Source organism: Cherax quadricarinatus, chromosome 33 (genome assembly GCF_038502225.1).
Source record: "Cherax quadricarinatus isolate ZL_2023a chromosome 33, ASM3850222v1, whole genome shotgun sequence".
Lineage (NCBI taxonomy): Eukaryota > Metazoa > Arthropoda > Malacostraca > Decapoda > Parastacidae > Cherax > Cherax quadricarinatus.
Genome location: NC_091324.1, coordinates 13448317 through 13462102, shown reverse-complemented (window position 1 = coordinate 13462102; position 13786 = coordinate 13448317). Strand labels below are relative to the sequence as shown.

The following is a 13786-nucleotide window of genomic DNA, read 5'->3' as shown; positions in this document are numbered from 1 at the left end:
CGATTTAATTAGAAAAATGCCAGCAACTAGTGGTGATGTGAGTGAATTTAAGGCCAGCAAAGGTTGGTTTGAGAGATTTAAGAATCGTAGTGGCATACATAGTGTGATAAGGCATGGTGAGGCTGCCAGTTTGGACCAAAAAGCAGCTGAAAAATATGTGCAGGAATTCAAGGAGTACATAGTGAAGGACTGAACATGAACAAGTGTTTAATTGTGACACTGACAATGTTGTGAAACACTTTAGGAATGTCATAAAGGAATGGGAGGTACAGGCCTCTATGGACAGATATGTTGTGCGACAGAGGTCCAGTGACTCTCAAGCTGGTCCTAGTGGCATTAAAAGAAGAAGGGAAGTAACCCCGAAAAAGGACTTGCCACCTCAAGTCCTAATGGAAGGGGATTCCCCTTCTAAACACTAAGACCATCAACACACTCCCCTCTTCCCATCCCATCAATCATCACCAGATCTTCAATAAAGTTAAGTGTCATGTAACTGTGCATGTCTTCTTCAGTTTGTGTGTATTAAAATTAATATTTCATGTGTTAAAATTTTTTTTTTTCAATACTTTTGTGTGTCTTGCAAGGATTAATTTGATTTCCATTATTTCTAATGGGGAAAATTAACTTGACTAACGATTATTTTGACTAACGATGAGCTCTCAGGAACGGATTAATAGAGTTATTCGAGGGTCCACTGTATTTGTTATTCTTAAAATTCTAGCGACAAATAGAGGGAAAAATTTAATTTACTGGAAGCATGTCATGTTAAAAAATAATTAGTTGAAAAATCTAAACTAACATATAATACTATATATAAAAACTTGATTATAAGAATGCTACAAACTAACTTCAAAGAATAGCAAGCAGTACATCATGGATTTGAAACTTGAAGATTGCTAAAGAAACAAGTTATGAAGGCAGTCGTGAATCAGGTTGAAGATTCCCTGCATCTTCTTTTAATTCCACTATTAGCTATTTTCTCCTAATATACAAACTAATATTTCTCTTCACTCCATTATTATGTGCTTTATATATAATCCTTCTCTGCCATGCTGCTTTTCCTTACACTTTCTCCTAGGCTGAAACTTATGACTTTAGCATAGAGACTAGGAGAGACATGATTACTACACTGCATAATTAGTGGCTTTCTTTTGTACCTACCAATGTTTTATTACAAGTACAGTGGACCCCCGGTTCGCGATGCTATCGGTATCCGATAAATCCGGTAACCGATGCATTATATCGCAGAAAATTTGCCTCGCTTCCCGATACAAAACCCGGTATGCGATGTGGTTCATACGAGACGTGTCCATGTGTGGCCTGAACTGCCTCGTGTGTGCCAGTGTTTACAAGCCAGCCAGTGTGCGCGCATCTAAGGATACATTCGGTACATTCCATATTATCCATATTATCACTGTTTTTGGTGCCTGTTTTTGCAAAATAAGTCACCATGGGCCCCAAGAAAGCTCCCAGTGCCAACCCTTCGAGACCAAGGGTGCTAATGACTGTTGAAATGAAGAAAGAGATAATTGCAAAGTACGAAAGTGGAGTGCGTGTGTCGGAGCTGGTCAGGTTGTATAGTAAACCCCAATCAACCATCTCTACTATAGTGAACAAGAAAACGGCAATCAAGGAAGCTGTTCTTGCAAAAGGTGCAACTGTGATTACGAAACAGCGACCGCAAGTGTTAGAAAATATTGAGAGACTGTTATTGGTGTGGATAAATGAAAAACAGATAGCAGGAGATAGCATCTCTCAAGCAATCATTTGTGAAAAGGCTAGGCAGTTGCATGACGATTTGGTAAAAAAATTGCCTGCAACTAGTGGTGATGTGAGTGAATTTAACCCTTTCAGGGTCCGTCCCGTAGATCTACGGCTTTACGGTGAGTGTTCAAACCGTAGGTCTACGCCAAAATTCTAGCGCCATCAAATTTAGCGCGAAAGCGCACATAGGCCTACATGTGAGAGAATGGGTCTGCGCCGTGGGTGTGCGCCGTAAACAAAAAATCTAGGCGCCTGCATAGCATTGTGGGAACGCCGGCTCAGTCACCCTTGTTCACCATGCCTCGTCGCAAGTCAGCTCTCACTCCCCGGAAAATTGGGACTCTCCTCTTCCTGTCTGATAGTTCTGACACTGATGGAAGTAGAAATGAAGACGAATTCTACGGCTTTGATAAGTTAGTGACCGAAAATAATGACCAGGATATCGATAATAGTGCAGAAAACCCCGACGATCCTCGACCTTCTACCTCTGGTGTGGGCACTCGTGACCCACGGTCGGGTGTTCCTAAACGTAAGAGAAAACTAATATTTTCGCGTGGCCAGGCCTCTGACTTTAGTAATGACGATGATTCTGACGTGGATTGTGATTTTATTGCGCTCGACGATCATTCGAGTAGTGATAGTGAGGAATCATATTCACCAGTGAAGCGTCGGTATGTTCGCCGCCGCATGCGCTCGGGTAGTGTACCCTATGCTGTGCCCAGGGGACGGAGTACATCCCGTGGCCCTACACCCGTTTTAGGTAGTGATAGTGAGGATGATGTGGCTACACTTGGCATGGATGAGCCACAGGCATCAGTGGATGGTGTTAGTGGTGCTGGTGGTGGTAGTGGCACCGCCATGCGTGACTCACCATGCCACGCGGGGACCCATGCTGCTGACTCGTCAGTTCAAGGACAAAGCGGAGCGTCAGCCACCAGCCCGCCACAACCACAACCACCCGTACAACCAGCCTATGATGTCCAGTATCCACCAGAAAACCGTATGTGGGATTGGCAGCAAAATCCCAATTTTGTTCCCAAGCCTCACCACTTTGATGACTCTCAAAGTGGAATTCTACCTACCTGTCCCCTTGGAACCACGGCCAATGAACTGGAATTCTTTGAATTATTCTTTGATGAGCCATTGATGGAAATTATTGCCAGGGAAAGTAATAAGTATTTTCAGTACACCATGGCAAATACTATCTTATCACCACAGTCAAGACTACACAGGTGGAAAGAGACGACTGTTGCAGAAATGTATTTGCTTTTTGCAACGATAATGCTTATGCCTCACGTCTATAAGCATAATATAAAAGCATACTGGTCCACAGATCGGCTAATTTCTACCCCGGTCTTCAGTGAAATAATACCAGTGAACAGGTTTATCTTACTGTTACGTATGTTGCACTTCTCTGACAAAACCAGGCCTGACAGAAGTGACAGGTTATACAAGATTAGAAATGTTTTCATGTATCTCAAACAAAAGTTCAGGATATACTTTTATCCATTCAAGAATCTTGTAATTGACGAGTCTTTGATTTTGTTCAAAGGTAGACTGTCATTCAAGCAGTATATACCGAGCAAGAGGAACCGCTTTGGTATAAAACTGTTTGTACTCTGTGATTGTGACAGTGGCCTGGTGTTGGATATTGTTGTATACACGGGTAGTAAAACATTGAAAGATACCAAGATGTTATTGGGTATCTCAGGTGACATAGTGAGAAACATGATGGCACCTTATCTTGGTAAGGGGCATACATTATATACCGATAACTGGTACACAAGCCCATTACTCAGTGATTTCATGCGAGTGAACAAGACAGATGTGTGTGGCACAGTGCGTTCTAATCGTAAACATATGCCCAGGCTCAACGCAGGTGTTCGTGGTGATGACGTGCAGGTGTTTACTGCCAATGACATCATGGCATTACGGTGGCATGACAAACGAGATGTCACATTGTTGACAACCATTCACTGTAATGAAATGCAAGACAGTGGCAAAGTTGATCGAGAGACTAATGAACGTATTCGAAAACCAGTGTCAGTGATTGATTATACACAAAACATGCGCTTGGTTGACAAGTGTGACATGCAGATTAGTTTTGTTGACTGTGTTCGTAAGAGTTACAAGTGGTACATGAAACTTTTCTTCCATCTCATGGACATTTCAATGCTCAATGCATATAATATGTACCAAATAAAGACTGGTAACAGACCACCGTATGGTGAATTTTGTTTGTCTGTTGTCAGACAACTCATAATGAAGTACCAGGTAACAACACCTGCAATACAACATGGTCCTCGAATTCCTCAGGATATACCCAAGCGTTTGAGGAGAGAAGGTGATCATTTCATAATACAGCTTCCTTCAACTCAAAAGAAATTTGCTCAGAAGAGATGCATTGTCTGTGCACAAACAAAACGACGGCAACAAAGACGCAAAGACACTCAGTTTATGTGTGAGGAATGTAAGGTGCCTCTGTGCATGGTGCCTTGTTTCAAGGAGTTCCACGAGCTCCAGCAGTTCTAAAACCATGTCCAGTGATTGTAAATATGTAAATATATGATAGAACATTAGTATTATACAATATTTGTGCATGTTTATTGTAATAAAAAACAGTGGTAAACAATAATATGATAATAACTTTAGTGTGGTTATAGTGTTCAATACAGTGAGTTTATATATATCAATTATATACAGTATTGGTCTCTCAGGCCCCAAATGTTAGTAGGAATAGAAAAAAATTGGAAAAGAAAAGAAAAAACAACTAAAACAACAAAATAATATAATACGCGTATGTGGAATTCGTCGATGTTGCCACCACCACATCATTTTCTATAAACTTCTTGGCACTGTATCTCGGTAAGTACTGATCAGATTCTTATTTTTTTTTTGTTTTATTACCTTCACAAAAATATGCTCTTTAATTCTGTAAGAAAAAATAATTTTTTTTTTTCAAAATTTCTTGGACACTGGTGCGTGACTTCAGATTTTGGCCTTGGACCCTGAAAGGGTTAAGGCCAGCAAAGGGTGGTTTGAAAGATTTAAGAATCATAGTGGTATACATAGTGTAATTAGGCATGGTGAGGCTGCCAGTTATGTTGTGCGACAGGAAGTCCAGTGACTCTCAACCTGGTCCTAGTGGCATTAAAAGAAGAAGGGAAGTAACCCCGGAAAAGGACTTGCTACCTCAAGTCCTAATGAAGGGGGGATTCCCCTTCTAAATGCTAACACCATCCACACACTCCCCTCTTCCCATCCCATCAATCATCACCAGATCTTCATTAAAGGTAAGTGTCAATTATTCTTTCATTATTTATTGCTATTGTTGTTATTGTAATTACTATTCTATTGCATTAAACTTAATATTTCATGTTGTAAAAGTTTTTTTTTTCATACTTTTGGGTGTCTTGCACGGATTAATTTGATTTCCATTATTTCTTATGGGGAAAATTGATTCGCTTTCCGATATTTTTGGTTTACGATGAGCTCTCAGGAACGGATTAGTATCGCGAACCGAGGGTCCACTGTACAAGATTAAATACTAAATACGTAGTACATAAGTACACATACTGTATTGCATATATTACTGATGAGATGAAGAGGTTTCACCAACCAGTGGCTTTATCAGTTATATACTAATTACCTTGTCTTCTACCATCTCAAGTTTCGACACTTTCAAGTGACCTCTGTACTGAACCGATGATGCTAATAGGTGGCAAAACCTCTTTAAGATAAAGGACTTCCCCCCCAGGCGTTGCTTCAAATTATTCTCAGTCTGGTGTGCTACCTTCTACTTTATTTAGTTCATTCCCACGATGCTTAATAATGCTTGTATATAGCATGCAGTTTTGATTCATCATTATTTCAATAAAAAATAAAATTCATAATAATTATAATTAATAATAATATTTATTTTCTGATAAGATACATTTCATACAAATATTTCTTACATGGAAAACCCCCATATTTATGTAAAGCATTTCCAGCATGTAAGCATTTCTGCTTAATTATTATTATTATTATTATAAAAAAAAAGCACTAAACCACAAAGGCTTGCTTAAATACATGCTACACGGAAAATGAGTACACAAAATAAAGTAATGGGGCATGAGATATCTTATAACTATTCTTTGTCAAGATAATTACTGGAAAATAAATCATGTGTATACTTACCCTAGCTGAGAAGAACCAAAAGAAGAGGTTAGAGTTGTACTGTTTGTTGACTGTAAAAAAGCCAGAGAAGCTGTGACCATGGCGGTGTCCAAGCCTCACATGACTCAGGGTTCTTGCCTCCTAAAAATTATTTTAAGTTAGAAAAAATTGAACAATAAAACTGAAAATCACTTTAAAATGGGAATGTCCTTATGAACATCATTTAAAAAAATTCTTTGCTACATATAACACTTAAAACAAATTTTTATTACTAAAACTGTCTATCTCTAACTTTCAATTCATGTACATGTATATGACAGCTTTAAACTACTCAGTACCTTAATTTTTCCTGCTTCCAGAAGTGGTGTTAAAAAGAGAGGGTCTCCAACATCACCCCACAAAGATGGAGGAATATTCAAATTTCCATGATTAGAAAACATCTTACGAAATGGTCCACTGGCTTCCACAGAGGCAACAGCCATTAGAACCACTACTACCCACAGGCACCTCATGATTAATTGTTTCTCTTTACTGTCTGTTGAGAAGTTTCAATCTGAAATTTTTTTAAGTTTTGAAAAGAAAAATTTTATTAGTATACCAAATGTCATTTCAAAAATGCAGTACAGTACTAGGGAGGAATTTAGAGTTTAGATTTTGCCATCAAAGTGGCTAGTTTATTGTGCATCCCATATCCATCCTGTAGACAATAGCACAAGAGCATATGGATACACAGAAGGCCCAGGAACTAGGCCCCAAAAGGGTTAACAGTTGTACATTTGGATTATATCTACAGTTCACTTACCTGTTACAAGCAAATTTAGGGAATTTCCTTAGTATATCTGGTATCTTAATTTCATTAATAAGATATCTTGACATGTCACATAAGTTATTATACTATCTCTATATTCCTCGATAAGTGAACAATTAAGCACATAGTGTTCAAGAGTGACCATATACCTGACCTCAATTTGCATCTAGTTCGATCATCTGTGCATCTCCCAAACTGCCAGAAGTACTTGTAGCCAAGCCTAAGCCTGGCCACTACAACATCAGTCAGTCTGTTCACATTGCAAGTTGCTCCAGAGACATACTTATCTACATTCGTGTTATCACAGTGTGTTATAGATCTACTCAGACTTCTAACTGCATTCCTATAACATTCATTTTCATTATTTACTTCTCTCCTAATATTATTCCTAATGCTAGACACAGATATACCAAAGTTATATTCTACATTCTCCTTCAGGCTAACATATCAATTTTATCATGAAGGAGTAATCCTATGTGTGATGGGATCCATAGCAATTGTACATTAATTCCTTTGTCCCTCATTTTTGAGTATCTATACCTGGCTTCTCCAATAAGCATGTTGTTGGAGTCATTATATGAGTCAAGAGCCTTCAATGATGATATAGAATCAATAATGATGATAAGAGTCAAGCTCAGTGTCATAAGTTAGCTTTAGCACCATTAGGATTGCAAACAATTCAGTTTGCAGTGTAGTTGCCCAGTTGTTAATTCTTATGCCTAGTTCAACAAATTTATTATTATTCTTAACTAGGGAGGTGGCAACAAGAGCAGATGCAGCCCTGCCAGAAACTCCTGTTTAGATCCATCAATGTATATAAATTGTGATAACTTATCACTACCAGCTAGGCGAGAAATTTCTTCTTGAACAGTTGCTTTTACAAGTGATTTAAGGAAGGGATTACTAGCAATGAACTTCTTAGGAGGGGCTTGCAGGTATGTGATATTATATGAACACATCTTCCATGGAGGGATGAAATGCTCTCCAACAATGCATAATATAGACAACTTTGCTACACCTGAGTTGCTAAGCCTGGTAAGTTTCCCAGATGTGTGTGTAGTTGTTCTACACATACAGCTATTTTAGCAATGTTTGACTGGCAGATATGTACACGTATTATTTACACCTCTAACAAAATTAAATATTAAAACTGACTTCAATAAATGTACGATAAAATTAATTTATAGACAAGCCTCAGAATTCATGTGGTAAATAATTTACGATTCTATCATACTGTACAAAGTGTTTTATTAAAGGACAGAGTGCTTCAATTATTCACATTTTTCTTGGTGCCCAATGTCTTTTTCCTTGGTGTACTACCACTGAATTGAAAACTAACCAGAGGATTTCCTTCACTCTAACCTGAGCCTCACTATCCTTGTAAAGACTCTTCATTGCTTTCAATAACCTACCTCCTGTTATATACATTTGCAACATCTGCCACATTGCCCCCTATCCACCCTATCATACACCTTTTCGAAATCCATAAATGCCACAAAAACCTCTTTACCCTTATCTAAATACTGTTCACCTATATGTTTCACTGCAAACACTTGGTCTACACACCCCCTACCCTTCCTAAGGCCTCCTTGTTCATCTGCTATCCTGCTCTCAGTCTAACTCTCAATTCTTTCAATAATAACTACCATACACTTTACCATGTATACTCAACACTTTTTTTTTTCAACAATTCGGCCATCTCCCACCGAGGCAGGGTGACCCAAAAAGAAAGAAAATCCCCAAAAAGAAAATACTTTCATCATCATTCAACACTTTCACCTCACTCATACATAATCACTGTCTTATCAGAGGTGCCCAGATACAACAGTTTAGAAGCATATTGTATAAAGATATATAACATATCCCTCCAAACTGCCAATATCCCAAACCCCTCTAAGTGCAGGCATTGTACTTCCCATTTCCAGTACTCAAGTCTGGCTATATAAAAATCACCAGTTTCCCTGAATCCCTTCACTAAACATTACCCTGCTCACACTCCAACAGCTCGTCAGGTCCCAAAAACTATTCGTCTCCATTCATACCTATCTAACACACTCGCTCACACTTGCTGGAAGTCTAAGCCCCTCACCCACTAAACCTCCTTTAACCCCTCCCTCCAACCTTTTCAAGGACGATCCCTACCCCGCCTTCCTTCCTCTACAGATTTATACGCTCTCCAAGTCATTCTACTTTGATCCATTCTCTCTAAATGATCAAACCCCCTCAACAACCCTCTTCAGCCCACTGACTAATACATTTTTATTAACTCCACACCTTCTCCTAATTTCCACACTCCGACATATTCCCCTATAATTTTTACACTCTCTTTTGTTCCCTTTGCCTTTATACAAAGGCAAATTTAAATTCATGCCACACAATGCTATCTTATCACACATCAGTTATAAACAGGATAGGTCTTCATATACATACAAGAGTATTACTGTGATCTGTTGCTCAGAGGGTGTGTTCAGATTAAAAACTAAATGACCCAAGTTCATTTCCAATTTGAGTCAAGACATTTAAGCATGTCTCTTAACTCCTGTTGTACCCCTTGTTCATCTAGCAGTAAATAAGAGCCTGGGTGTTTATTAGCTCATATGAGTTGCACCACAAGGAGTGGCATATGTTATGTATTATACATTAGGTACTGATAGCTTTGAAATGAGCCAAGGAAGAATAACAGCTCAGCCTGTAAATTCAAAGGCATAAAAAAAATGAATATTGGCAGTACCTGCCTAACAACCAAATACCTTATGTACTAAGATTTTGATGATACTGTATATTTATTGGGAAATGGTGAAAATACGAGTCATTACATTACATTATTGAGGGGAAGCACTAAACCCTCTGGGGTTATAGTGTCTGGAGAAATGGGAGGCAATCAGGTTTGATCAGGTCCAATTCCTTGAATGAAGAATCCCTCACCACCATCAAGAAGGGTAAAGGTCATACAGCACTTAGGGAATGGGAGTGAGGGAAAACTCAGGTTTGATCGAAGGAAAGAGAGGTTAGCTCCAATTTCTTTGGATCATAAGCTCTCACTTGCTTCAAGGCACCCCTCTGGAAAAGTCTTAAGGTCTTAAACAATTCCTTACTTATCTCAAGACATTGACAGCAGTCTCAAGTTTGTATTAAGGCTGTAAAAATAATTATACATATACATATACTTGTAGGTAGTAGGTTGGTAGACAGCAACCACCCAGGGAGGTACCACCGTCCTGCCAAGCGAGTGTAAAACGAAAGCCTGTAATTGTTTTGCATGATGGTAGGATTGCTGGTGTCTTTTTTTCTCTCAAACATGCAAGATTTCAGGTACGTCTTGTTACTTCTAAGTACTTGCACTTAGGTCACACTGCAAATACATGTATACGTTTATATATACACACTCATCTGAGTTTTCTTTGACTTTATCTTAATAGTTCTTGTTCTTATTGCTTTTCCTTTTATATCCATGGGGAAGTGGAATAAGAATCTTTCCTCCGTAAGCCATGCGTGTTGTAAAAGTCAACTAAAATGCCAGGAACAATGAGCTAGTAACCCCTTTTCCTGTAATAATTACTATAGGAGGGTGGATGCAGGAGGAAAGAGGAGTGATTGGTGGAATGATGAAGTAAAGGGTGTTATAAAAGAGAAAAAGGTAGCTTATGAGAGGTTTTTACAAAGCAGAAGTGTTATAAGAAGAGCAGAGCATATGAAGAGTAAAAGAAAGGTGAAGAGAGTGGTGAGAGAGTGCAAAAGGAGAGTAGATGATAGAGTGGGAGAGGCACTGTCAAGAAATTTTAATGAAAACAAGACAAAATTTTGGAGCGAGATAAACAAGTTAAGAAAGCCTAAGGAATGAATGGATTTGTCAGTTAAAAACAGAGTAAGGGAGTTAGTAGATGGGGAGCTGGAGGTATCTGGTAGATGGCGGTAATATTTTGAGGAACTTTTAAATGTCGACGAAGAAGGGGAGGCAGTCATTTCATGCACTGGCCAGGGAGGTATAACATCTTTTAGGAGTGAACAAGAGCAGGATGTGAGTGTGGGAGAGGTGTGTGCGGCATTAAGTAGAATGAAAGGGGGTAAAGCAGCAGGAACTGACGGGATCATGACAGAAATGTTAAAAGAAGGGAAGGATATAGTGTTGGAGTGGTTGGTATTTTTGTTTAATAAATGTATGGAAGAGGGGAAGGTACCTAGGGCAGAGATCATGTACAGTTCCTTTATATAAAGGGAAGGGGGACAAAAGAGACTGAAAAAATTATAGGGGAATAAGTTTACTGAGTATACCAGGAAAAGTGTACAGTAGAGTTATTACTGAAAGAATTAGAGGTAAGACAAAGAGTAGGATTGTGGATGAGCAAGGAGGCTTTAGAGTGGGTAGCAGATGTGTAGATCAAGTGTTTACATTGAAGCATATATGTGAACAGTATTTAGATAAAGGTAAAGAAGTTTTCATTGCATTTATGGATTTAGAAAAAGCATATGATAGAGTGGATAAGGGAGCAATGTGGCAGATGTTACAAGCGTATGGAATAGGTAATAAGTTACTAATGCTGTAAAGAGTTTTTATGAGGATAGTGAGGCTCAGGTTAGGGTGTGTAGAAGAGAGGGAGACTACTTCCCAGTAAAAGTAGGTCTTAGACAGGGATGTGTAATGTCACCGTGGTTGTTTAACATATTTATAGATGGGGTTGTAAAATAAGTAAATGGGGAGAGGGGTGGGATTAAATTATGGGGAATCAAATACAAAATGGGAGTTGACAGTTACTTTTTGCTGATGATACTGTGCTTATGGGCGATTCTAAAGAAAAGTTGCAAAGGTTAGTGGATGAGTTTGGGAGGGTGTGTAAAGGTAGAAAGCTGAAAGTGGATATAGATAAGAGTAAGGTGATGAGGTTAAAAAATTGGATATCACACTGGAGAGAAGTATGGAAGAAGTGAATGTTTTCAGATATTTGGGAGTTGATGTGTCTGCGGATGGGTTTATGAAGGATGAGGGTAACCTTATAATTGATGAGGGAAAAGAGGCAAGTGGTGCATTGAGGTATGTATATGTGAAGACAAAAAAAAAAGTTATCAATGGAGGCAAAGAAAGGAATGTATGAAAGTATTGTGGTACTAACCCTCTTATATGGGTGTGAAGCTTGGGTTGTAAATGCTGCAGCAAGGAGGTAGCTGGAGGCAGAGGAGATGTCCTGTCTAAGGGTAATGTGTGATGAAAATATGCAGAGAATTTGAAGTTTGGAAATTAGGAGAAGGTTTGGTGTTAATAAAAGTATTAGAGGGCTGAAGAGGGGTTGTTGAGGTGATTTGGTCATTTAGAGAGAATGGATCAAAGTAGAATAACATTGAGCGCGTATAAATCTGTAGGGGAAGGAAGGTGGGGTAGGGGTAGTCCTTGAAAAGGTTGGAGGGAGGGTGTAAAGGAGGTTTTGTGGGCAAGGGGCTTGGACTTCCAGCAAGCGTGCACGAGCGTGTTAGATAGGAGACGAATGGTTTTTGGGACCTGACGAGCTGTTGGAGTGTGAGCAGGGTAATATTAAGCGAAGGGATTCATTGAAACCGGTTATTTTTACTTAGCCGGACTTGAGTTCTGGAAATAGGAAGTACAGTGCCTGCACTTTAGAGGAGGGGTTGGGGATATTGGCAGTTTGGAGGGATATGTACGTAATAGGATGGTATATATATAATAGGGGCCCTGATATTATAGTCTATATGGAGTTTATTGTATTATTTCAGGTCACTTTTTATATTGTACCTTTATATATGCTTCTAAACTGTTGTATCTGGGCGCCTCTGCAAAAACTGTGATTATGTGTAAGTGCGGTGAAAGTGTTGAATGATGATGAAAGTATTTGTTTTTCTTGATTTTTTCTTTCTTTTTGGGGCACCCTGCCTAGGTGGGAGATGGCCGACTTGTTGGAAAAAAAAAATACCGTAAAATAAAACAATCAGACTGTTAAGCCTAAACACTGTGCATTTATTTATTTATTTATTTATTTGAACATGATACGGCGTGCATAACGGAGATAAAACACCTCAATTACTGGGAGCGTTTGAGGTTCCTGAACCTGTATTCCCTGGAACGCAGGCGGGAGAGATACATGATTATATACACTTGGAAAATCCTAGAGGGACTAGTACCGAACTTGCATACGAAAATTACTCACTACAAAAGCAAAAGACTTGGCAGACGATGCAACATCCCCCCAATGAAAAGCAGAGGTGTCACTAGCACATTAAGAGACCATACAATAAGTGTCAGGGGCCCAAGACTGTTCAACTGCCTCCTAGCATACATAAGGGGGATTACCAACAGACCCCTGGCAGTCTTCAAGCTGGCACTGGACAAGCACCTAAAGTCGGTTCCTGACCAGCCGGGTTGTGGCTCGTACGTTGGTTTGCATGCAGCCAGCAGTAACAGCCTGGTTGATCAGGCTCTGATCCACCAGGAGGCCTGGTCACAGACAAGGCCGCGGGGGCATTGACCCCCGGAACTCTCTCCAGGTAAACTCCCGGTACACAGAGAAGTACAAGGAATACAATTTTTGAAGTGCAGCATGCCAAAGCCCCTTGTATGCAGAGCATTATGGGCAGGCTTAAAATTAACTTAAGATTAACTAAGCAATGATATATTCAGTGGTACAAAAATTATTGTAAAACAGATAACAATTTAGTACAAATGAGTATTACAAAGACAGGTCATATGGTCATTTACTGTGTTGCTGTGTAATCAGTAGAATGGAGTATTCTGTTAGGTAATGAAGTTAAATAGTAACAAAGTTTGATTGGGTCACAGGTTGACATTTATGAGATACAAGGCTTGTATGTATGTATAGGAAGGCTTGTATGCATAGAAATAATTATCACTAAAAGAACTGCTAATCCCTGTGGGTTATAGAGTATTAAGAGAAAAAAATGTTGCAGATAAGCAAAAATCTAGTAATTTTGCCTATACGTACTGTTTATATGCAAGACAAAAATGTTAAGTATTTACAGTACAGTAAGTATATGAAAAAATTTTTTATTATTTACAGTGTGTATATAAAAAATGGGATTTTAAACCAAACT

The 13786-nt window shown here is 39.0% G+C and overlaps 1 protein-coding gene across 3 annotated transcripts in view; it reads right to left on the bottom strand.

The window, feature by feature from the left end:
- Positions 1-13786, bottom strand: part of LOC128693916 (probable serine carboxypeptidase CPVL) — an 80477-nt gene that overhangs the window by 43205 nt on the left and 23486 nt on the right. For all 3 annotated transcript variants that reach the window (XM_070090830.1, XM_070090829.1, XM_053783807.2), the window contains exons 2-3: positions 6261-6475; positions 5944-6063 (exon numbers count right to left, since the gene is read on the bottom strand). In XM_070090830.1, the coding sequence (XP_069946931.1) occupies positions 5944-6063; positions 6261-6434 (294 nt within the window). In that variant the 5' untranslated portion in view covers positions 6435-6475. The remainder of the gene's footprint in view (positions 1-5943; positions 6064-6260; positions 6476-13786) is intronic.